This window comes from Thamnophis elegans, chromosome 3, assembly GCF_009769535.1.
Source record: "Thamnophis elegans isolate rThaEle1 chromosome 3, rThaEle1.pri, whole genome shotgun sequence".
In the NCBI taxonomy this organism is placed as follows: Eukaryota; Metazoa; Chordata; class Lepidosauria; order Squamata; family Colubridae; genus Thamnophis; species Thamnophis elegans.
This window is the reverse complement of record NC_045543.1, coordinates 42048584-42073783: the sequence shown is the minus strand read 5'-3', so window position 1 is coordinate 42073783 and position 25200 is coordinate 42048584. Positions and strand designations below refer to the sequence as shown.

The 25200-nt window shown below is 39.7% G+C and overlaps 1 protein-coding gene and 1 non-coding gene across 2 annotated transcripts in view; both read right to left on the bottom strand.

Annotated features, from left to right (window-relative positions):
- The window catches only part of CHD4 (chromodomain helicase DNA binding protein 4), a 31233-nt gene extending 6987 nt beyond the window's left edge, over positions 1 to 24246 (bottom strand). The window contains exons 1-38 of the mRNA XM_032212975.1: positions 24145 to 24246; positions 22987 to 23164; positions 20022 to 20149; positions 19586 to 19780; positions 19212 to 19330; positions 18457 to 18698; positions 18198 to 18325; positions 17917 to 18052; positions 17320 to 17501; positions 16994 to 17233; positions 15350 to 15553; positions 15058 to 15263; positions 14605 to 14736; positions 14320 to 14416; positions 12374 to 12565; positions 12081 to 12281; positions 11788 to 11925; positions 11162 to 11283; positions 10854 to 11027; positions 10425 to 10566; positions 9786 to 9917; positions 9543 to 9660; positions 9196 to 9320; positions 8766 to 9030; positions 8484 to 8656; positions 8111 to 8291; positions 7937 to 8023; positions 7482 to 7570; positions 7199 to 7332; positions 6765 to 6909; positions 6392 to 6557; positions 5968 to 6086; positions 5591 to 5717; positions 5338 to 5415; positions 5072 to 5206; positions 4876 to 4984; positions 3942 to 4074; positions 2569 to 2764 (exon numbers count right to left, since the gene is read on the bottom strand). Coding sequence (XP_032068866.1) covers positions 2569 to 2764; positions 3942 to 4074; positions 4876 to 4984; positions 5072 to 5206; positions 5338 to 5415; positions 5591 to 5717; positions 5968 to 6086; positions 6392 to 6557; positions 6765 to 6909; positions 7199 to 7332; positions 7482 to 7570; positions 7937 to 8023; positions 8111 to 8291; positions 8484 to 8656; positions 8766 to 9030; positions 9196 to 9320; positions 9543 to 9660; positions 9786 to 9917; positions 10425 to 10566; positions 10854 to 11027; positions 11162 to 11283; positions 11788 to 11925; positions 12081 to 12281; positions 12374 to 12565; positions 14320 to 14416; positions 14605 to 14736; positions 15058 to 15263; positions 15350 to 15553; positions 16994 to 17233; positions 17320 to 17501; positions 17917 to 18052; positions 18198 to 18325; positions 18457 to 18698; positions 19212 to 19330; positions 19586 to 19780; positions 20022 to 20149; positions 22987 to 23083 — 5587 coding nt within the window. The 5' untranslated portion in view covers positions 23084 to 23164; positions 24145 to 24246. The remainder of the gene's footprint in view (positions 1 to 2568; positions 2765 to 3941; positions 4075 to 4875; positions 4985 to 5071; positions 5207 to 5337; positions 5416 to 5590; positions 5718 to 5967; positions 6087 to 6391; positions 6558 to 6764; positions 6910 to 7198; positions 7333 to 7481; positions 7571 to 7936; positions 8024 to 8110; positions 8292 to 8483; positions 8657 to 8765; positions 9031 to 9195; positions 9321 to 9542; positions 9661 to 9785; positions 9918 to 10424; positions 10567 to 10853; positions 11028 to 11161; positions 11284 to 11787; positions 11926 to 12080; positions 12282 to 12373; positions 12566 to 14319; positions 14417 to 14604; positions 14737 to 15057; positions 15264 to 15349; positions 15554 to 16993; positions 17234 to 17319; positions 17502 to 17916; positions 18053 to 18197; positions 18326 to 18456; positions 18699 to 19211; positions 19331 to 19585; positions 19781 to 20021; positions 20150 to 22986; positions 23165 to 24144) is intronic.
- On the bottom strand, positions 6223 to 6357 carry LOC116506901. The gene has a single exon (XR_004255107.1).
- Positions 24247 to 25200: the final 954 nt, after the last annotated feature.

Sequence of the window (25200 nt, the reverse complement as noted above, 5' to 3'; positions counted from 1 at the left end):
TTTGCAAAATGTAACTGGGCTTAGATATTTTTCTTTGTAAGAAAATGCTTCTGTTCCACCATGCTATTCCACAGCCCAGACATATGAAGAATACGGGAGATTGTTGTCACATGTAATACACAACCAGTTTTGGCCAGGAATTCCTGCAGCTCCTTTAATGTTGCTGTAGGCCTCTTGGCAGCCTCTCGGACCAGTTTTCTTCTCGTTTTTTCATCAATTTTGGAGGGACATCCAGTTCTTGGTAATGTCATTGTTGTGCCACGTTTTCTCCACTTGTTAATGACTGTCTTCACTGTGTTCCATGGTATATCCAGGGCCTTGGAAATTTTTTTGTACCCTTCTCCTGACTGATACCTTCCAATAATGAGGTCTCTTTGATGCTTTGTAAGCTCTTTGCAGACCATGGGTTTTGCTGTAAGAGGCAAATGTCAGAAAATTCCTACTAAAAATTGAATTTTCTATGGGACTGGTCAGTTATTTTAATTAATGGCATTTATTTAACCTCAGTTTGATTGTAATTGGTGAATTCTGAACACAGGCACATCCCTACTTATAAGAGGATGTGAACACTTAAAGTGGATATAAAAAGTCCACACACCCCTGTTAAAATGCCAGATTTTTGAGTTATACAAAAATCAGACCAATATAAATCACTTCAGATTTTTTCCACCTTTAATACAACACATGAGCTGTAAAATGAAACAAACTTAAATCTTTTACGGGGGTAAATGACAAAAACTAGAATAATGTGGCTGCATAATTGTTCACACCCTCTTATAAGTAGGGTTGTGGCTGTGTTCAGAATTAACCAATCCCAGGGATGTGATTGTGTTCAAAATTAACCAATTTCATTCAAACTGATATTAAATAGTAATCAGTACAGACGGCCCATCAATTAAAGTGACTCAGGATCAATCCCACATAAAATCCAGCTGTTGTAGTAGTTTGACATTTACTCAGTTGCCTCTTACAGCAAAAGCCATGGTCTGCAAAGAGCTTACACAGCATAAAAGGGACCTCACTGTTGAAAGGTATCAGTCAGGAGGAGGGTTTAAACAAATTTCCAAGGCATTGGATAAACCATGGAACACAGTGAAGGTAGTCATCAACACATGGAGAAAATATGGCACAACAGTGACATTAGTAAAAACTGGATGTTCCTCCAAAATTGATGAAAAAATAAGAAAACTGGTTCAAGAGACTACTAAGAAGCCACAGCAACATTAAAGGAGCTGCAGGAATTCCTGTCAAGTATTGGTTGTGTACTACATGTGACAACAATCTCCTGTATTCTTTGTATGTCTGGACTGTGAGGAAGGGTGGCAAGATGGAAACGTTTTCTTACTAAAAATAAAAATCTAAGCCCAGCTATATTTTGCAAAACCCTACATCATATCTGACAATTTCGTGTGAGAAAATGTGCTATGGTCTGATGAAACCAAAATTGAACTTTTGGGCCATTAATTCCCAAAAGAATTTTGGTGCATCATCGAAATACACCATACCCACAGTGAAGTATGATGGTGGCTTCATCTAGAACTGGGGCTTTAGTCAAGGTGGAGGAAATTATGAACCGTTCCAAATATCAGCCCTTTTTTGCACAAAACCTTCTGGCCTCTGCTAAAATATTGAACCTTCAAATCAACAAAAGATCAAAGTTTTGGAATGGCCCAATCAGAGCTCAGGCCTGAATCCAATTGAAAATCTGGGGGGTGACCTAAAGAGCTTGCAATCTAACAGACTTGGATCACTTTTGCAAGGAAGAGTAGGCAAGGATTCCCAAGGCAAGATGTGCCATGCTGATAGGCTGCTACCCCAAAAGACTGGATGTTGTCATAAAATCAAAAGGTGTTTCAACGAAGTATTAGTTTAGGGGTGTGCATCTTTATGCAACCATGTTATTGTAAGTTTTTTTATTATTTCCCCCTAAAAGATTTTAGTTTCTTTTCAAATTGAATTGTAAAGCGTATATATTATATTAAAGGTGGAAAAATTCTGAAGTGATTCTATTTTTTTACATCTCAAAAACCTGGCATTTTAACAGGATATGTAGAGTTTCTATATCCATTGTAAGTTGGAACTTTTTCCATTATCCTAAATTGAGCACTAAAAACCTTCTTGGAAATGTAACCAGGACTTCCTTTGTGGCAACTATTTCCTAATTAGAAATGTCACCAAATTTAAAATATTGAGAAAATTACCTTATGCAGGAAATAAACTCTTGGGCCATATTTACTGGAGGAAAAAATGCTCCTCTATAGTTACAAATACTAGGACAATTTTGCACAAAGGCTAACCTGGCATCCACCTCATTTTCTGCTCTATTTTTGGAGTAGTTTTTTATATTGTTTTGTATTTGTAAAACCACCAGTTGTTTGGGGAGCTTTCCTACTCATTTCAAAATGGACTTGTTTTCTTGAACTGAAACAGAGGCTTTCCCCAAGTACTAGCTGCCCTCCTTCCCTTGAAGAAAAGGAAAGGTGCATGGAACAATGTGTGTCAAGGGAGAAAGGGGGGGGAGGGCCCAGTGAAACACAATTCAACCCCTAATGTTTCCCCAGTCCTCACCTTTGTGAAGCACTGCATTGGCTGGTTTATTCCCAGCCATAGATTCCTTGGATAGATGCTGATGGCTCTCAGCTAGGCACTCCACTTCAGCAAAACGGGTATTAAGAGCCATAGAAGGATGAGATGGATCTTCTGACATGTTTAGATATGCAGCTCTCCGTAGTTGCTCTTCAATCACTAGGGCTTGTTCCAACAGCTGTAAAAAGCAATGTTGGTCCTCAGTTTTTGGTACAAGATCCACATTGCTTATCATCCCTATAATGTTACATTCAGTTGAACTCAGTTTATAATCTCTTGTAAGACCTATACACTGTTGTTCTAAGTCAGGGGTCGGCAAACTTAAACACTCAGAGAGCCATTTGGACCCATTTCCCACAGAAAAGAAAACACCGGGAGCCACAAAGGTCCTAACAAGAAGCCCCCTGTTCAATTCTGGAGCTGACCGGAAGTTCAGTTCCCCCACCATGGAGTCTCCTCCTCGTGCGGCATACTTTTTCCTCTACCTGTCATAACGAAAGCCCTATCAATTGTCGACACAACTGGAAAACCCTCTTCTTGCCATAGTCTTCTCCTGGTGCACTGTGCTTCCCCCCCCCCCCCCCCCGAAGCTCTTCTTAAAATTGTGGCGCCGACTGGCGACAGAGCTGCAGCAGAGGGAGGAAAGAGCCACATGCAGCCCCAGAGCCGCAGTTTGCGGCTGTTCTAAGTGAACATTCAAAATTCTCTAACAAGATATCATAAAATTTTAATTGCAAGGCCATGTGGCACAAATGCACAGCTAATTCTTTGCCCTGTTGCCGCAAAGAGACATGGATAAAAATCTTAAACCTAACCACTAAAATAAGAGTAATAAATAACTTGACAGAATATTTTAAGAAGAGTTTTGCTTAAAAATTACAATTCTTTATGAGCTGAATTAAGCTTTACCATATGGTCAACAGCATTATCATAACCTGAGACATTCTATATAAATAAATATATATATTTATATTATATTATATTATATTATATTATACATACATACATACATACATACATACATACATACATACATATATATATATATATATAAACCTGACTTAACTGCATGTAAAATCAGAAATTTCCCTGTTTTTATATGGCAAATTTTAAGGGGCAAAAGGGATGCCTTAAATCAAGTCAGAGGGCATTCATTTTGCCTTTAAAGCCCACCCTTACCCTTCAAACAAAAAAGGGAACGATACTTTCAACTCATTCACCCATCTATCCTGTCCTTAAGCCCCCCCCAAAAAAATCTAAAAAAGGGGAAAAAAGCTGACTTGTTTTTGAAGAAAAATCTAACCTGTTCATTTGCCACATTTAAAAAGAAACTGTATCCTAAGAAGGATGCTCACCTTAAACCTCCTCGCCAAGAACTTATTCTTTATTTCTAGAAAGTTACCCCTGTTCATTTCACCCTTGAAAGGCTCATTGAGGATGGCATAACGGGAATCGTTCTGGATATCTTGCCATCGAGCATAACCATGACTGTAATTGGAGAAGCTCAGGAAAAAAATAACCTGGAAAATGTGGTAAATCAGTAACAATTACAGTTTATTTGAATTAGTGAGTAGTGATATTCAAGCTCAATTTAGGGATTATAGTAGGATTCAAATTTATTCACAGGGAAGACTTTCAGGTAAAATCCTTTCTTTGGACACTCTCAGTCAGGTTTCCTCATATTATTACTTCATCTGCCAAGTCACTGCTGAAAAATTTGGTATAGCAGACCCTCCTTGCAAAGAGGGATCTATTTGATCCCAATAAGTAATAGGATACGCTGAACCACAGGACAGAATACAGCTCCAAAAGTTGGTGAGAACAACAGTAAATGTAAAATGAAGTAAAGCAGGAAATCTGAAAATCCACCAGAAGCAAACAAGCATTTCTATTAAAGAAAGCATTTAAATATAATACAAATGTATAGACTGCAGTGTGCAGAATCTATTCTTGTTTAGAGATATGAATGCAAATACCAGACTTGTTTTAAACTCAAGAATCATACTGTTTTGCCGTAGCTAAGTCAAATTCTCAATCAAATCTATCATGGCTCCTAGAGAAAGGATATCCTAAAGGTGCTTTTTCAAGCGGCAACCGGACTCCCCGCCACCAAAGACGTTTCATTTTTCATCCAAGAAACTTCTTCAGCTGATCCAAGAAGCTTCTTGGATGAGAAGCGAAACATCTTCAAAGAAAAACCAGAAAGTCCAGCTGCCCCTTGAAAAAGCACCTTTGGGACAACCATGACTTGGATGACTGAGAATCTCCATAGACATAGGGGAAGGATACTTTATAATTCCTGCCAAGAGCCAGTAGTCATGGCGCCGGTGCCAGATCTCGTATGTCTTCTTGGTAACAGTAGCTGCTCGCTCTTCATTTTGCCACAAGGAATGCAATTCTGCAAGGAAGTAAAAAGGCAAAAGTGTTTACAATTGAGTAGAAAAAAAGCTCCCAGAAAACATCTATCCTCATCATCAGTTAGTACCAGTGAAGCCGCCATCTGCAATGTTGAACATGAACCGTTGTTTTATGGCTTTCTTGTGCCGATCATCCGCAGGATCTTTAAGTGTTTCCCCATTTTGCAGCATGACTATATCTTTCTTCTCATCTTTTTTCTCTTCTGAAAAGAGAACAAATAATTAGATCACAATTACCAATGAGTTCATCTCAATATTCCAAACATACCCTAGCCTCTGCCTAGAAAACCTATTTTATTGGGTGAATTAAATATACAATAAATAGCACCCTTGCCTTTTTCATCAAGGTTAATTGTGGGAGGTTCAGCAGGTGGCTCCACAGATGGCTTTTCTTCCACTTTCTCCGTGTCAGCTATAGAGAAAAATATTTGTATAAATGGCCGTCTTGGGTGCTTTTCACAAAACTGTACTCTCTCAATCCAGGTTAAACCCTGGTAGCATTAGGAGCTTCCATTTACACCAAGAACTCCCATGCTCTACAATTTCATTTATCTGTGGAATAGGATACATAGGAACTACAGTCATACCTTTACTTTCTGTTTCCATTGGCTCCTCTTTCACTTCCAGGTCATCTGGTTTCTTCTCTTCAGCTTCTACAGTATTTATAGGAGATTTTACCTCTTGTGAGTTGGTCTCTGTTGAAGGCGGGGCCTGCTATATGGGAGAAAAGTAAGCAGAATATTTAGTCAACAAGAGTGTAAGAAAGTAAAACCAGTCCCAGCATATCTAGTAACAGCAGAAAGTTGTCTTAAAATTAATTGCATACAATAAAGAATGCCTGTGTATTTTCCTATTTTAATAGGGTTTTGCGAAGCTTTGGATTCAAAGCTGCAAATTACTTCTGAGCATGGAGGGATACTTATAGAAGTTCTCTTCCTAAATCAAACATCTGGCAGACACTCACCTCAACTGGAACTTCATTTTCAACAGAAGCAACAACTGCAGGACTGATCTCCTTCTCCGGTTCTATGGGCTCCACTTGATCCTTGGTAGTGTTTCCATCTTCTACCTTCACTCCCTCTTCTATAATCAGCACAAGCAAAGAAACTTTTCAGAAGTTTTTTCCTCTCTCTCATGAGAGACTGATGTTTCTCCATACCTGACCTCTATACTCACCCAACCCTAAAGAAATTTTATTCTGATATGAATATTCCACCTGAGTGTTCTCTTCTGCCTTTGAGGGCAGTTCAACACTTGAAGAAGCCCTCCTAAGATAAGAGTGTTTTATTTACGTCCAGTCCCAAGCTCTCTGCCACAGTTCTGGCAGGAGGAGCAGAAATTGAAAGCTGGACTGCTCTTTCTTGAAGATATTAACTCAAGGCTCTCACCTACAGAAGGAACAGGTGCAGGAGTATTAGGCTGAGTATCTCCTGGAGTAGAAGGAGTTGGGGTTTTGGGGGAAGGTGAACTTGGCTGCAAAAGCTTTTTGTTCTCCTCTATCTCTGCAAGTTCTGGCATACTCCAGCGTCCATTCACATGTTCAAATTCTTGTACCTTAGGTGGAAAAAATAAGAAAATATATTACTCTTTTCAAAATCAAAACAAATGAAGAATGTCAGCATCTACATTCCTGAACTCCAATGAGTAGAGGCAAAAAGATACACTAATCAGTGTATCACATATGCATGAAGGATTAGAAGGCCTTTTAAAATATTTTCTTGTAATCTGTAGCATAGATGGATACTGCATTTTAGAGCTCACCTTCTTGCGTATGAGAGACATGACCCCTATTCGTGTGAGAACATGTTGTCGGGACAAGCCCTCACGTGGGACTCCATCGGCAAATGTTTCTGCACCATCTGCTCCTGGTTCACACAAGTGACGCATGAAGAGCGAGACATAGGCCCTGCCAAATGCAAAGGGGGAGAAACCTTTATAGTAATAATAGTCACTCTGCAACAGCCCCACTCTTAAATCAGGATTATTTGCCTGGAACAGCCAAAGAAATTAACATGGAAGAGCTTGAGCAGCAGGCACCATTATTCTGCCTACATCAACTTGGCTCCTATGTATGCTCATTAGAAAGTACTTGCCAAATTCTAATATTGCTCTTCCTTATCTCCATGGCATTCATTGGGTTTCCCTTCTCCTGAGCTTTTAAAAGAGATTTCTCTATTATTGCACCACAAACTCACTTGAACTCCTTTTCCGATTTGCCACGGAGATCTCGGACCAGCCACTGGGTAGTAAAGGCATCCTGAGGTGGCATCCCGTAGCGCATGATGGCATTAAGGAAGGCCTTCCGCTGTCGAGCATTAAAGCCCAATACCTGTTACAGTAAATAGATTCAAGGGAAAAGATTTAGATGTAATGGTAACATGTTTGTATGTTCAAGTATCCCACGTAGGGCTGTATTAGTATTCTTAGAACACATTAGACCTTCCTTTTTCATAACATTCTCATAATTATTTACATTACCTCTATGTTTCCTCCCACACGGGCAAGGAGTGGGGGCAATGGCTTGTCTTTGTCATTCCTTAGGCCTTTGCGACTAGGTCGCCGTGCAGCTGACAAAAGGAAAGGATGGGTCAGTTAACAGCACAATTTAAACCACAGGACTAGAGTATGATATACTGTTATTGAAGACAGGAAGCGTATGAAGAATGTATGTCTTATTTAATACTTTAGTTCAATATATACTGCTTTTCTTCCAAGAAAGGGACTGTGCAAGCCTATTTACCTGCCCATCTTTTATAATCTTCACCCTCAGATATTTTAGGTCAAAGTATAGCAAATGACTTAAAGAGCTTCAGGACTGGGAAACTGAATATTCCTAATCTCCCCAAACATCTAGATTGTTGCTGGGATTTTAACAATTATACTGTTTTCTCAAATTGAAAGAAAGCAGTGCCTGAATTTGCATCAAAATTTACCTTCCGACCTCTCATCAAAGTCTTCATCACCTTCCTCGGAGGCAACAGAATAGTCAGACTGATTATCTGACTGGTCATCCTGCCAGTCTGGGGAAAAACAAAAAGGCTGTGAAAATTCTCTGAAAAAGACTACCTTCAAACCATAATATTCACTCTCACTTGTTCATCACACACCTCTATCTTCTTGTGAGCCATCGTTGTAGTTGACTTGTTTACGAATGCGCTTGCCCTTGCCTAGATTCCTAGCCAAGTCCTCTTGCTGCTGCTCATAATGATGGCGAAGCAGTTTTTCCCAATAGTCTGGATCCACCGATTCTTCTTGCTTGATAATCTCACGTTCAACCTCTTCTTCCTCCTACCACAACATCAGAAGGTAACAATAGTTCAGTATTATCCATGTTTATAAGAGAAGCAGGTCTCCCTGTTTTCAGTGTTTCCTAGTAAAGGGGTTTTTAATTGCCAACTTCATGTGAACCTTTTATCAAGAACAGGGTTTTTTGGGGGGGAGGGCGGAAATTATCTAGCAAGAGCCAATCAATTCACTTACCCCCATTTCTTCTTCACGCACCACATATTGGGCTACTTTGAAGGAACTCAGGTACTCATTCATACCCTGAAGTTCTGCATCCTCTATCTCATCCTGGTTCCTATCCAGAAGTCGTTCAATTGCTTTTTCATCATAATGGATGACACTGCTGTCCTCACCTTCCTTATTATCCCCTGGAAGATGAATCATTTAGTAGATGAAAAGGAACAAAACAAAAGGAATCATTTAATAGATGAAAAGGAACAAAACACAAAAGCAAATAAAGGAAAGTAAGTTACTCACTTTGTGTTACACTGCACAGATTCTTACCACCCTCGGTAGCTTCATCTTTGAAAAGCTCTTCAGTACCAAACTTAAGAATGTCGTCCAGTTCTTGTTTGGACATAGAACCAGTCTTGGAGCCCAATCCTGGTCTTACTACGAGATGTGTTAGCATCATTTTCTTCTTGGCCACTTGTGTAATTCGCTCTTCTACAGAGGCTCGTGTAACAAAGCGATAAATCATCACTTTCTTGTTTTGGCCAATTCGGTGAGCACGACTAAAAGCCTGACAGGGAAAAAAATGTAGATGAAAACAGGCTTTCAGATATTCATTAGACCAGCCTGTATTCTCACAAACCATGTTTTTACCCATTTCACCCAGCATTCTCCCCAAATGCATTGTTTTCCAAGGTTCAATCTTGGAAATTTTTGTTTTTCTACTCAAATTCACCTGGATGTCATTGTGTGGATTCCAGTCAGAGTCATAGATTATTACTGTGTCTGCAGTGGCAAGGTTAATACCAAGGCCTCCAGCTCTAGTGGAAAGTAAAAAGCAAAACTGTGGGGCACCAGGAGCTAAAAAAGAGAAATGAGGGTTCATCAGTTGTCAATAATTTGCAATATCCATTTAACCTTCAAAGCTTGTCTAATCAGTCCCAGATTAACTTTAGAGATATTAGCTAGTAGAGGGGAAGAAGATGTAGAGTCATAGCTCCGGCTAAGGTAAGTAAATTTGTTGGCTGTACCCATCCTAGGTACTGGGTACCCTGTACCCAGTCTCACAAAACTGTTCCATACCATTGAAGCGATCAATAGCTTCCTGACGCATATTTCCTGTGATCCCACCATCAATTCTCTCATATTTATACCCTTCATGTTCCAGAAAATCTTCCAATAGATCCAACATCTTAGTCATCTATAAAATACAAAGAAATAAATGGAATCAGTAGAAAACATGTTGCTAATCCATAATCAAGTGAACAGCTTCTGTGACATGTAACTACTCCTAATCAAGAGGAAAATACTGTTCCTTTCAGTTACCTGAGAGAATATCAACACCCTGTGGCCCCCTTCCTTGAGATTCTTCAACATTTTCTGAAGCAGAAGTAGCTTCCCAGAAGCTCGGATTAGGGCACTACCATCATACATCCCATTAGGCATCTTTGGTGCTTCCTGTGGGTGTGAGAGAGAGGTTAAAAGCTCAAGTTTCTTTGGCTTTGGTCAGGTTTGCTACAAATATCCTACAATTGAATTTAGTGCATATTATTTCAATGCCATTTTTTATTGTTTATATCGCTCAAGTAATCCTTATTACTTTCTTGTCTTGACTACTTTTACCCAAAGAAAGACTTTCAATTGCTGTATCCAAGAACAAGTATATCAATGTAAAAATGTAAAATGTTGAGCCAATCCATATTGTAAAATGTTAGCAGTCCATTTGGAGAGAAGAGTTTTATTAAATCCAAGACAACACAGCTGACAAACATTGGGTCAGTTATTAAATATGTACGGATTAAATTTAAATTTGAGGTGCTTGTCAAAACAGTTTTTCTCTTGTACCTGAAAAAAGTGATTGGCTACGGTACCTACAGTCAAGAAATTCCATATCCAAACAACCAATAAAAAATAATAGAAGGTTATAGGCTTTTTAATCAAGACCCTGAAGGAGCCAGAACATACCATGGCAGCCACAGGGAAGAGATATGGATGGTTGCAGCATTTCTTCAAATCCATAACAACATTGAGCAGAGATACTTGGTTGCCACCACCCCGTGCATTCAGTGCCTCAAAATTTCTTGTTAGAATGTATTTGTAGTACTTCCTGTAAAATGTTAATGTTCACATTATTGGTTATTCACATGACTTGCCTTAAAATCAAGCAACTACCTTAGGAGTACCTTTTACAATAAATTTACCTCCATTCTCCACCCCTTAAATGTAGTAAGAGGAAATAGATTGGCAATAAGAAACGGGAGGGGGGTGGGGAGAGAGAGAAATTTTAAATCAATATCCTAAGACAAAGCAGGTGGGTGCTTATTAGGATACTTAACCATTATTATTTAAGTTTAAAAAAAAGTAAAGAGAAGCTAACTATTCTGTGACACTCACTTTTGCATAGGGCTTAGTTCCACTCTCACAATAAGTTCTGTCTTTGAAGGCATGTTCTTGAATACATCAGCTTTCAGACGTCTTAACATGTGCGGTCCTAACATATCATGAAGCTTTTTGATCTGATCCTCCTTGGCAATGTCTGCAAATTCTTCCAGGAAGCCTTCCAAATTACTATAAAGGAATTCAAAAAGAAATATGGAAACCTCAAGCTAAGAGGAAAATAAGCCACCTGAGTCACCTCAGTGAGATTAGTGGCATAGATGTAAACAAACAAACAAACAAACAGGGTGCACTGTAGGACTTACTGAAATCTTTCTGGTGTCAAGAAGTTAAGGAGGTGAAACAGTTCCTCCAGATTATTTTGAAGAGGGGTTCCTGTGAGCAGCAGTTTGTGCTGAAGAGAATAGCCATTCAGGACTCGGAAAAACTAAAGGGTGCATACCGAAGGAAAAGAGCTATTAAGCACAATTTCATAAATTACAACACATTTTAAAATATGCATAACTGTGATCCAAAAAATAAAAACCATTTCTGTTCACCAAGAAATTTTCCAGCAAACATCTAAACTGGCAACAGTGAAATAACATTTTAAGGAATCAATTCCAATCTGAGTCTCACAAAACTGTTCCTAATTTTTTAAAAATGATAATTACTATAAATATTTATCTTGCAAAGTATTTATAATAGTACATAAAACTAGAAGGATTCAAAGAATACACTGATCTTTTACAAATAAGCTGCATCAAAAATTGGCATATATGTGCATATATACAGCACAAGACGACTGCAGCTGACAAGAGTTCCTTGAAAAACCTGTTTAAATGACCATTTAGGAAAAAATGAGAAAATTCCCATTCTAAGAAAGTTCTTGTAATTTTGGATAAATAGTAAGAATTACAGGAGAAATAGAAATGAAGCAATGTATTCCTACCTTGGATTGATTATTCTTCAGTCGATGTGCTTCATCCACTATAAGGCAAGCCCAATCAATAGAGCCCAGAATAGCCATATCAATAGTGATCAATTCATAAGAAGTAAGCAACACATGGAATTTCACGGATGCCTCTTTCTGTAAGGATCAGAAAGTATTGATCGGTTTTAAAAAATAGAAATACAAGGTACAGACTCACAAGATACCAAGTTGTCACTACTCAACCTTAGTAGAAATTCTAAGTTGCTAGAGAAGAAGAAATAGACAAAAAGTTAAATTAGTTGCCAAAATACCTTCATCCTGGAAGCCTTTTTTCCTCCACGTATAGCATTGTCTTCAAAGGAAAATTCATTTTCACGGATGATGGCCCGGCTGTCTTTATCCCCAACGTAAGTCACAACATACATATCAGGTGCCCACATTTCAAATTCTCTCTCCCAGTTGATGATGGTGGACAATGGAGCACTCACCAAGAAAGGTCCTTTGGAATGGCCCTACAATCAGATAAATTCTTGAAATAAAGGCAACAGGAAACAAATTTTTAGAATGCTGTTTATGAATTATACATGGAATGCTGCAGCCCTACCTCTTTGTAAAGAGAATACAAAAACACAGCAGTCTGCACAGTTTTCCCTAGACCCATTTCATCAGCCAGAATGGTATCTGTGCCTTGAGCCCAAGAGAAACGCAGCCAGTTCAGGCCTTCCAGTTGATAAGGATGAAGAGTTCCTCCAGTTACATCTAAATAATCTGGTTGTCTATCATATTTCACTGTGGGCTGTAGAGAGGTTGGAGAGAAAATGAAAATGTTTAGTGTCTCAGCTCAGTAACACAAGCTTGTTTTTTTTTTTTAATTTGCTACCATAAACAGCTAGTTTTTAAAATATCCAATTTATCTTTTTTAAAAACTTGTGCAGTAGAATTAAAGCAAATATCTAGGGAGATTCTCAGTCAACATGGTTGTTCCAAAGGTACTTTTTTCAAGAAGCAACTGGACTTTCTGGTTTTTCTTTGAAGACATTTTGCTTCTCATCCAAGAAGATTCTTCAGCTCTGATTGGAGTTCCATTCTCCACCACCCAGTCAGAACTGAAGAAGCTTATTGGATGAGTAGCGAAACATCTTCAAAGAAAACCCAAAAAGTCCAGTTGCCTCTCGAAAAAAGCACCTTTAGAAATAAAACTTTAAAAATGATTCCATAAGAATTAAATTATTTAAAATAATTCAGTTGGTTGTCCAATGTTGCTCTAAGAGTGGGTGCAACTTTCAAGTTTATTACAAATAACAAAAGAACATTAAGACTTTGGAGGGGGGAGATGGTGTGATAATTATTTTACTTCTGACAAAGTGAAAATGTATCAAATGGCATTTACTGAATTACAGAATAAGAGTTGGAAGGGACTTGGAGGTCTTCTAGTCCAACCTGCTGCCCAAGGCAGAAGTCCTTATAGCATCCCAGGCAAATGGTTGCACAATCTTTTCTTTAAAACCCCGAGCGGCAGCCTGTTCCCTTGATTAATTGTTCTGTCAAGAAATTCCTCCTTAGTTCCAGGTTGACTCTCTCTCTAAGGAACTCAACCCATTGTTTCTTGTCCTGCCCTCAGGTACTATGGAGAATAAATTGAACTCCTCTTCCCTAAAACAAGTTTTCAAGTATTAAAAGACTGCTATCATGTCACCTCTACCCCTTCTCTCTGTTAGACTAGATATACCCAGTTCTCACAACTGTTCGTTGTATGTCTTAGCTCCAGTCCCCTAATCATCTTTGTTGCCCTTCTCTGCACTCTTTCTAGTGTTCTAAAGTCTCCACATCTTTTTTGTATCATGGTGACCAAAACCAGGCACAGTATTCCAAGTGTGGTCTTACCACTACAGTATAAAACGGTACTTACACTTGCTTATCAATCCACAGACATCACCTATTATACTCATGCCTGAACTTAACTAATAAGATTCTTTGTGTATAGAACACACAATATAATTACATAGTCTGATGCTTTGCCATGACCAGAGTGGATACTCATAGAACTGCTGAGGATAGAAAAATTTCAACTTTGGCAAAGAAGGTAATTCTTTAACAAGGCCTAAAGTTGTTTTACTGAAGCATCTCTTCAAAGCAAATGTATTATGTATTATTAAGGTTCTGCTTCAAATTCAAAGGCATAAAGGTACTTTAGAAAAACATCCACTGCATCTGTTTGCAACTCCTTAAACCCAAGCAAATCATTTCCAAATATTGTGCTTCAGTTGCAGAGGACAGTCAAGTAACCTTGGAAAAGAGGTTGCTACTTGGAGGCTGATAGTTGCTGTTAGACACCTAATACATATCAGAGATAATATTCTGCTTCGCTTTGCTTTAACATACTTCTGATAGTAGTAAATTGCCACATAAAACACAGAAATTATAAAAAGAATCTTTGTGATGGTCAATTTTCTCTAAAAAAAATGTAACAAAACCCCACTAAAAATATTATATCCCAAACTGAATATGAAGACTGTATGGCCATGAGGCTGCATCAATCCATTAACTTACATCCACTGTGGGGGTTTCTGGTGGTCTCTCTAATTTTCGTAATTTCACTTTCTTTATTTTTTTTCCTGGTCTTCCTTCTTCACCTCTCATCAATTCCCTGTTTAGGAAGAGAACCACACAAATTGAGCTACACAAATATACGGAGCATAAACGTAATGGGTTTTCCAATACATTCAGAAAGTAGGCTAGATAAATTCCAGATAGTATCCTTAATGGTATCAATCTAGTAGGAATAATTCTTCTCTTTTTCCCTTATAAATTTACTGTTCAATTATGTTCATATACCTGTGGTTCCAGTATGACTGTTTGTAGATATCATAATCCTGTACCTCTGCCTCTTCATTTTCCCAAGAAGCTTGATCATATGGTAGATCTCTCCACTTAATAAGATAATGAACATTCCCCTTCTTATCCACACTGGAAGAAAAAGAGAACAATCAACATAACCTTCTAAATAAAGCTAGTCCACAGAAGCAGAAGATTAAGCTTCATATTTTTCTCCTTCCTGCAAATCCACTAAAGAATGGAAAAACAACAGGCATTCACTAATAGTTTACCCAAGTGCATATTCTTAAGATAAGACAATTTGACAGTTATGCAAAAGTAGGGTGACTTCCTACTAAAAGAATCAAGATATCAGCAGTAATGGCTGCCAAATAAGCATGCTCACCCTTTGCTACTTTATGAATAATTGTGTACAGGTTTGTTTTCCAGATAATAGTTCCTTATTTGCCTAACCTGTGATTGAGAATTCGATGGACCATCATCCATTCTGGTTTAATCCCATATCGATAAAAACGTTCCTCCATCTCTGCAAACTTGGGATCCTTGTTTTTCCGTTTGCGACTTTTCTCTTCTTCTCCCCCAAAGTCTCCTGAAGGTGGCTCATCCATATCATTTTTACGTTGATAATTGCGGAACATTACTTGGCAATGCAGTTCCAGCTGGGATAGAAGCAGATTACATATCATTTGAACATAGTCGGGCAGCTTCCCTTCCCTAATCAGTTGAAAAATCAGCTTTAACTTACCTGCAGCTCAGAAACCCAGGAACAGTGCCAGTAGGACATCCCCTGCCACTTGACAAAGAACTGCCTCTCAGGTCTTCCCTCCAGAGGCTTAGGAGAAGGTGCATTTGGATCTGCATCAGCAGGCCGTGGCACTGGAGTTGGTAATGGAGGCTGTCCCCACTTCCATGTCAAGATTTTCTGCACTTTGCCTTTCAGAGATGGACACTAAAGGTGTGTAAAGGCATTAGAAAATGTTTGCTCTGGGTCCTCTGGCATTTGCTAAAGCTTCCCAATACTTTAATTATATCACTATTGGAAAGACAATATCCACAGAGTTAGGAATATAATCTAACGGTTGGGTTGGCAATATATAAATCATATAGCAATGCTGTACCTGTTTCTTTAAATCATACTGTAAAATGTGATTGGTTGCTGTTTTCCTCAATCGGCCATAAGAGGGAGCCAGAATGATTGTTAGCTCTCTGTTTGTTAGATGCTGGGCTGATCTGATCTAAGTGTTTTGGAAGCTGGCTGTTAGAAAGTGCCATGAGCTATTGTAAGTTTTGCAACTGCTAGCAAACTTTGAGTACTGAACTGATTATATGATACTGGACTATGTTATTTGGATTATCCCTTAACTGAAAGACATTGATGACTGACTGTCTCGTGTATGACTTGGACTGTTTGATGGACTCTGATACCTCTATTTCCACAAAAGTAAAAGCCTATTTAAACTGCAGTGTCTCTGTATGCTGGTTTGTGTGTTCTCCAACACAATTCTCACAACGTTTCGCTGAACGTACTCGCTCTCCCAACGGGGAGCTTACCTAACACACACATCTATATTCTATCCCAGAAAGTTTTAAACTATGGAGAACATTCCATATTCCTTTTCAGGATTAATAATAAAAATAGACTACAATGAGAACCACAGAATTATACTTAATATATTAGGTATCTTCAATAACCAGAACAGAAAAACAACTGTCTAATATGTAAGTATTGTAGCATGGCTTACAGATCCTTTTAAGTGGTTTCAAGATGGACACTTCATAACAACTTGTCTTGTACAGCATAAAAGCATTCCAATATTTGGATCATTAGAAATTAGCAAGTGGAGAAAAATCAGGATAGCTTATAATTAGCGAACTATTTTGTTAATACGAAAGAGTGGTTCAGACCAACATGCAGAAAATGTTTTGAGTACATGTGATTTTTTTTTAAATGATGGTGGGTTAAGTGCCAATATATATTCTGTTCTAATACTGTGTGATCCAGATATTTCTATAAGCAACCAAATTCCTCATTAAGATTTCTTGGTTTGATAAAATTCCATTAGCAAATAGACTTAAGATTTTCTGATGACATCTTGAAAAGTCTGGCCTCAACGTCTAGTTATTTTTATTATAGCTCCTTCCACTCCATGATCTAGCTCCTACTCAGGGTAGAACAGTATTTCCTATTTAATCTGTTCACAAAGATATTCACAGCTCATTTTCTAAATAAAATATATAAGATCTACAATGAATTATTCAAAACCACGCTTACATACTTCTCTTTAGGAATATAAGTTCAGTAAGACACCTTTTATCTCATAAAGTTATTCCCATAAATAAACACTATGCTACATTTTACACTAGGTACAAATTATTGTTAAGGACTCACCGTACAGCGTGGACAAAGCCACTCCCCATTGGGGATTTCTGGCAAAGGAGGATTCAAACAGTGTATGTGATAAGATGAAGGGCAGGCATCACAGCAGAGAAGTTCTCCACCATCTTTGCAGACACGACAGAACTCCATGTGGTGATCATCTTCTTCCTCTGCATCCCCCACAACATCCTCCATAGTTTCCTCACCCTCTGAGTTATCTTCTTTGGCCTCCCACTGGATACCTTCTTTTTCCTAAAGGAGAGGCAAACTGTTAGCTCCAAGTGCTGTAAGCTCTAGCGAACATTCACCTCTTTCCGTCTTCTACAACCCAAACTCACACAATGGGGGCAGCTCCACTTGCCCTCTGGTGCTTTCTCCATATCTGGATCCAGACAAACCATGTGATAGGCACGAGGACAAGTATCACATAGGATGATCTCTCCCCCCTGCTGGCACACCTCACAGTAGTCCTGATGATCCGTCTCATAGCCATCCACAGTTGCAGTTGCATCCTCTTCTCCTAATGGAGGCAATAGTGTTCAAAGCATTGAAAAACGATCAATTAGTTAGGTTCTTTAAGCAAAATAAATGTATTTCAGACTTATATCATAGAGAATTAGCTAGATAAAAGATTTACAGTTCAGATAACTAACAGCTGTAGATATGGCAATTTAAATCCACCAGACATTTCCAAGGACTGCAACAATGAAACAGGTATACACTAAAAGGACCCAACCAACAATTAAGATTTTCTTTGTTTTTATTCTGAACAGGACTCATTCATTCCAGAATCTTTCAGTTTGATTCTTTCTCTAGACTGACAGTAGCAAGTTCCCTTTTATGGATTTGAGGCAGGTTCCAACCTCAAACACACAGGCCCATTCTATTCTTGAATCCTGTACTCCCTGGAGATCTTTTTTATCAGAGTTCAGTACCTTTCTTTTTCCTCTTTCCAGCTTTTAATTTTTTACGGCTGCGGCTGCTGCGACTGGTAGAACCATCTGACACAGAATAGCTATTGATACTTGCATCATCGAAGTCTGATTCAACATCCAAGTCATCTTCCTCACTCTGAAGAAGAACGAATACATTAGATAGGCAGATATAACAATAGGCACCTCTTCCCAATCTCATGAATGCTGAAGGAAGCTACTGCCTGAAGTAATAGATTCTACTCTCTACACCCAAGTACCAGGGAAAAAAGTAAAAAACTCACAGATGATCTTTTACGCTTGGAGCCAAATCCTCCGAGTTTGATTTTTAAAGGTGCCACCTTCTTGGTTTTGGGTTTTTTGATGTCAGGGACACGAGGACTAGCCTTGGGTTTTTTCCGCGCATTAGGGCCTAGAAGATATCACCACCCAGTTAAATAGCAACTAGAACTCAACTATATTCAGTGTATTAACAATATTTAAAGAAATTAGGGTTGCCAGACACATTATTAAAAAACCTCTATAGCTACATTTTCCCCTCACCTTTTCCTTCTTTGGTTTTGGCCTTTCGAAGTGGGACTTCAACAGGGGGCTGAGGAAGAACAGCATCCACATTAGTTACCATGCTCTCCACTACAGCTACAGCAGCAGCAGCGGCCGCTGCCACTGATGCTCCAGAACTCCCTTTGAAGGGATTATTTGTGCTGAACTCTCTCCATTTGGCTCCCAGAACCATCATCATTTTTGAGACAGCAATTTTAGGATTTTTTGCAGCAATAAGTGGCCTATGGGAAGGAGAAGAGAAAAAAGAACACTAGTAGGTCATGCTGGACTGAGTGGGATTTAAGCTTTCTTCAATTTCAATAATCACATCATTCCCACCAAACAAGACAAATTTCTGTGTACTGGCTAAGTTCTCTCCAAAATCTGAGATACTAACACAATCAAAACAGAAAAAACGTTTCTAGCACTATTTTCTTTCTATTATAGGCAATATTGAACCAATTTGTAGGGCCCTCAATATCTATAAAATTAAATCCTCAGGCATAAGATATTGCAATATATGGAAATTTTAACGGTACGTAAGTTACCAGTATTGCTTATTACAGCTCAACAGTATTATTAACTTATTTTGCAGATGAGGTATAGAGGCATGGAAAAAGTAGCTGGGCTTTTTTTAAAGCAGTTTAACAACTATTTAGATTTCCAGTTCACAGTTCATGCTTTATTAAAACTACTTAGTTATGCATAATTTAATGCAGTATTACTGAGACATAAGGGACAAAACAGACTCATACCTGACAAACTGGCTGAAAGCCTTGTAATTTGTTAGAGTGCGATAATCTTCTTCTGTGAAAACGTGATCAATATCTTCCATGCCCCAGTCTTCTAAAAGCTGGGCAGAGGACTTAGGTTCCTAATAAAAGAAGGATACAGAAGGTAGTATTAGCAGAGATAAAATCTCAATTTGAAAACTCTTTTTGGTACCAAAAAAGCATTTTACCAAAGAAGTACCAAGTGAGAAATATAGAAACCAAGCAAAGGAAAAATACAAGATAGACACCAAGTCAACAAAGTTCAGAAAGTAGAACAATAATCTTTTAACTGTCCATCCCGGAATATTCTTAAACTAAACTAAACAAATAACTTTAACAGAATGTTTCAGATTCACCTTGGAATCATCATCTTCATCTTCTTCCTCTTCCTCCTCCTTACGCTTGGTTTTGTTCTTCTTCTCTTTTTTAGCCCCAAGTTTTTTCTTTTTCTTTTTGCCAGGAGTATAGTCACTTCCCTCACTATCTGAGCGTAGCAGCACCTCCTCTTCTTCCTCTACAAATTCATTTCCTTCACCAGAGCTATCTCCAAGCTGGAATGGAGGCAGTTGAAAAAATTAAGATAAAGTGAACATCAAACCCTTGTTCTTTCAAAAAGAACATCAGACTTTCTGCCATCAACATGAAGTCCCATCTATTCAGAAAAAAAGCTTTTTTCTCTTCAATCCTCACTGTATTTTCCTATTTCCTTTTGTATTTTATTCTATAATCTAATTTAAAAAATGTTCAATCCTTTACAATTACCACACATGCAAAGACTTTCTATTTTCTTACCTCTTTTTTCTGACGCTTACTGAGCTTGGGTATCTTAGGTTCTTTCACCTTCTTGGGCTTCTTCTTTTTCTTGATTTTTGGCAACTCGGCCTCAGATAACAGTTCTTCCTCTGGCTCTTCTTCAGGCTCTGAGGTAAGTAATAAAACCAGGAAGAGAGTTTCTAAAACTCAAATGTGACATTATATTCTGTTCCTAATTACATCCTCCTACCTATACTTACCTAAAGCTGTCTGACTATTTTTTTCAAACCACAAGGTAGGCAGTTGTGTAATCTTTAAATTCTGGTCTTTACTAAACTCTTTCTAGTTTCTCCCCATCATGAAATATAGGTAGTCCTCAACTTACAAACATTTGTTTAGTGACTCTTAGAAGTTATAATGGCACTGAAAAAAATGATTTATGACCAGTTTACACAGTTACAATGGTTGTAGCATCCCCATGGTCATGTGATCAAAATTTGAGCTCTTAGTAACTGGCATATATTTATGAGAGTTGTACTGTGCTATGGTCATCCGATCATCATTTGTGAATTCCTAGCTGACTTCTGACAAGCAAATTAAATGGGGGAAGCCAACTTCGCTTAATGACTCCATGATTCACTTAACAACTGCAGTGATTCACTTAACTGTGACAAAAAAGATAAAAAACGAGGCACACTCACTTAACAACTTAATTAGCAATGGACATTTTGGACTTAATTGTGGTCATAAGTCAAGGACTACCTGTACTAGTAATATATTTCCTAAATGAAATGTAACATTAATGTAACCATTCAAATAGGCACTGAAGGTTTTTTTTTAAATGGGCAGATGCAATCACCTGTTAAAAATTACACATACGAAGCTTTCATTAAAAGAAGCAATTTCTATACAGCACTCATTTTTTCTAAGCCAAACTGATGTAACCGGACATACTAACTTCCCTATAAATCTGTATCCAAATCCCGAATAAAAAAATGATCAAAGGAATACTCTTTACTCCAGAGAATCTACCCCTGTAATACAGTCAATTGGCTTTCTGCATCCATTTTCTATGTAAGTATCAAAACAGCATAGGAAATATCAACAGTCCTTGATAAACAAACGAACAAAAATCATATGAAGCATCTACCTTATTATCCTTCTTGCCTCTATTTTGAAACCTTTACCCTCACAACAAACGTGATAGGAAACTGTGTGAACTCCCCTACTCTACCTAGCACTTACTGTTCAGGTATCCAAGTTCAGCAAGTGTCAGAAAAGAAGAAACATAACCTCCATTTCAATCATTAGGTGTTTATTTGGATATCGGTACTTTTCCAGTTCAGACACATCTTCTCAATGCAAATGCAAGCTGTAACTCATTCCTTCTCCCTTACTCTCTTTTTCAAACACAAATTTAACACATCATTCCAAAACACCATAATCCCATCCGTCCTTCCAATCTCCCGCTCCCCAAAGCACATAGGAATACGGTCAGTAACCAGCTTCCTTTGTGACAGGATCCACAGTAACCCAGTCATTCTTCTTCCCCTCCCCCTTCATCAGCCACCCCCGCCCATTACACGCAGCTAGAGTCACTAGTTCTCCCTCCAAGGAAAATGGCCTCCTAACCACAAGCACCGGGCAGGATGAGGGAAGCCACAGGTCAAAGCAGTTGCTGCACTGAAGGACAAGAAGCAGAGGGAAACTTCTGGGTGGAGTCCCGTATTCCCAAACCAGAAAATACATCTTGTGCCAGAAATATTTTTTATTACATCCCTTCTTCCCAATCTTTCTTACTATAAACGTTTCTAAACTTAACCCTAAATCCAAGTATTCTGGACTAAGTGTTCTTTCCACTCCTTTTCCTATGCAAACTAATACCCACATAGGTAGCTATCTTACTTTTCAGCTGATTAACACAAAATAACATTAATTATCTACTTCCCTCTTGAATTTTGGAAGAGAGAAAAGAAGAGCTGGCTCTCTTATGGTAAAAAAAAAAGAGGTCATATCCAATTGGTCCAACTCTTATGGGAACTTCAAAAGCAATGACTCTGAAAAAAAAGTTGGTTGCTGCAGAAAATAACTGATCTCAAACACAAAAGTTTTCTGAAAACAACTAAAACGTGACCAAAACCCATTGCTCATTTGCTGCATCAAGTTGACCGTATTCAATCCAAACAACTAAGGTGAGCAGTTGTAAAGTAAGCTATGCTAGGTGCGGCTGGGAACAAAAATGGGTCATATAATTACCCAAAGCAATGATCACTTTGGATACAGAAATACTGAACTTTCAAGTGGGCAATAGAAAGAAAGTCATGCACTTGTCACTTAGATTCACTCTTTGAGGGTGAAATGTTTGTTTTGATAGGAATCATTATCCATACCTCCCAGTCTCATCTCCTTTAATATCCATGCAAGATACTCTCTGCACATCAACAAATAAAATAAACCAAACAGGTTTTAGAAAACGGATGCAGACACCTGAGAGACACTTTCTGTAATACATGCATGCACTAATAAACAAAACCTTCCATAAAATTTTTCCCATTTTCACATACATTTAAAAAATGACAAATTACTAATTCAAAATATCTGAGATCTACAAAATGCTCTTCCCAAACACAGCAGAACTCAACTTCTGCAAGGAGCAATGGATACAGAAGGAAGACATACCAAATATTAGCAGTAGCTGTAACCACAGATTCATCTGCAATCCAAGCAGAAGTTTGATGTCATTTTAATACTGTAGGGAGAACCTCACATTTTTACCATCTATGTTCTTTTTAATTGCTGATACTACATAGTGTTTTCATCATAAAGTTATCATCAAATATTAGATGAAGGGTAACTAATTACTTCCATGTCAGCCCTATAATAAATCTGGAGTGTTCTGGTGTTTCTGGTCCAATATAAAACAGATGACTCTGTAGCTAGTTCTGGTTCAGACAGTTTTATTCATTGCCTTAAAAACCCCTTCTATCACAGCATTCCTGTGTACCTTGATGTTGATGAATACTGTTGTTCAACAGGATCTCCATCTCCTCCTCATCACTGCCAGCAGAGCAGGGCGATGGGGATCCTATGCCCGACGCCATGCCCTCTGATTAAGAGGGCTTCTGGGATTCAAGCAGCTTGTGCTATCTTGGCACTTTCGTATTAATAATGGCAGTAACGTGCTACATGAAGAAAGAAGATTGCAAGCAATAAGACTAAAAGTCCCAACATCTTTTATACTAAGTTGTCAGACTGCCCAAATTGACTCCATAGACTATCAAGAAAAAGGCAGCACCAGGGAGAGCCAAAGAAGTCAACAACTTGGCCCAAGCACCAATCCAAAGTGGTCCTGAGGGCAATGCTAAATTAATTCAAGGCAATTATTTCATTCTAAGTAGATTGACAGGAACTTCGACTTTGGGTTTCCCAGTTCTTTTAGGATGGAGCCTGTGGGCAGGAAGGCGAATGTCTGGAATAATCTGGCTATACTTTCTAAAAGATAAAACTATCTGAAGGGCTTCCTTCTTGCTAACTTAAAAAGAAAAGAAAAGAGCTAAGATTTTACATTTCGGTGGTGACCAGTAAGTAGCCCAGCTGCAGGGAAAATATACCAAGGGATCGTTTTAAGCAAAATAGCAAACAAAAGGCACAGTCAGCTCAAAGGAAAGCAAGGCAAACTTGCTTCCCCCTGGGAAATGGGGGTGGGCACGAAGGCAGAAATCAAGCAGGGGAAGCGGGGAGGGGGGGGAGGGAGAGAGACGGTGGGAGGGAGGCGGGGACGGGACGGGAATCAAGGCCAGGTCTGGGAGATGGCGAGGAAAGGCCGCTTTCCCGGCTCGGGACGCGGAGGGAGAAGCGGGGCTGGGGAGCAACGGAGCCCCAAAGCGCTCTCCGGACACGTGCGGCGGCCGGGTCGCGCGGTAGACAGCGCGGGGTCCCCCCTAGCCTCCAGGCTGGTTCGGGGCCACGAGGGGGGCTCGCGGAGGGGCGGGCAGCCGAGGCGAAGCACCCCGCCTCCCTCGGGCGCGCCGGGCGGCGGTCTCCCGGGGGAAGCGCGGCAGAGCAGCCGGGGGGGGGGGCTGCCGTTTAACCTCCCCCCGTCTCTCCGGTGTCTATCCGTTCGTCCGCCCGCCCCCGGCCTCTCCTTCCATCCCGCCCTCACCCGACTCCGGGCGCCCCGGCTTCTTATTTCTCGACGCCGCTGAAGGGAAAATGGCTCCGGCTCCAGCGCCGCCTCTTAAAGGGGAAAAAAAAAGCCCCAGCCAAGCTCCTCCCCCTGTCCCCCCCCCCACGCACTCCCGCCTCCATCCCATAATATGCCCCTGGTGCCTTGGAGACGGGTCCCACCTCCGTCACCTCAGTAACCCCCCCAACTGAGGCATCCCATAATACTTCTCTGCCCACCAAAGTACCCGCTCGGAACCCGGCTCTGCATCCCATAATAACCATTCCCCTCCCCTTTCCAAAACATCCCATAATAGTCCCTGCGGGGGGGACCGTCCAGTAATACACGCTCCCCCCATGCGGAAACATCCCATAATACTCGCTCTTACTCATACACACCACAATAGTCACCCTTCCCCCATGGAGGCATCCCATAATAGTCACATTCTCTTCTTTCTTCCCCCCCTCCCACAGGCACCGTCTCACTGCCCTGAACATCCCATAATATTCACCACTACCTACTCTCATCCCCTTGCCTGGCTCTTCCAACCCACCCACAGTAATCTCTCCCCACTCACTCCTTCCCTGGCATATCCCATAATAAGTGCATGCTGGCTGCCAAGTCTGGTATCCCAGAACAAGCCCTCCCTTTTGCATTCAGCCTTGCCTCACTGAAATATTCAGGGAGCCCCCATGGCATCCCATAATAGGCACACCCAGGACATCCCATAATATCAACCATTTTCACCTCTCTCTCCTCCCCCTTAGCCAGGCATCCCATAATAGTCTCTGGCCAGTGAGATATCCCATAATACTACCAGCAACTCTTAGCCACAGCCTACAATGCTCGCACTTACTGCATCTCACTCTCCTTTCCTGCAGCCCATAATAATCACTGTCACACTGTTCTTCCCCTGACAAGTAAAAGCAGCAGGAAAAGAAGACCCTGCTCCAGAGTCTAAGTCACCCGGGGACCCCTCTGGACCAGCACCTTCCTACAGACAGCAACCCCCAAACCACTTGGCAAATGTGTTATAAATGTATCCCATCCCCC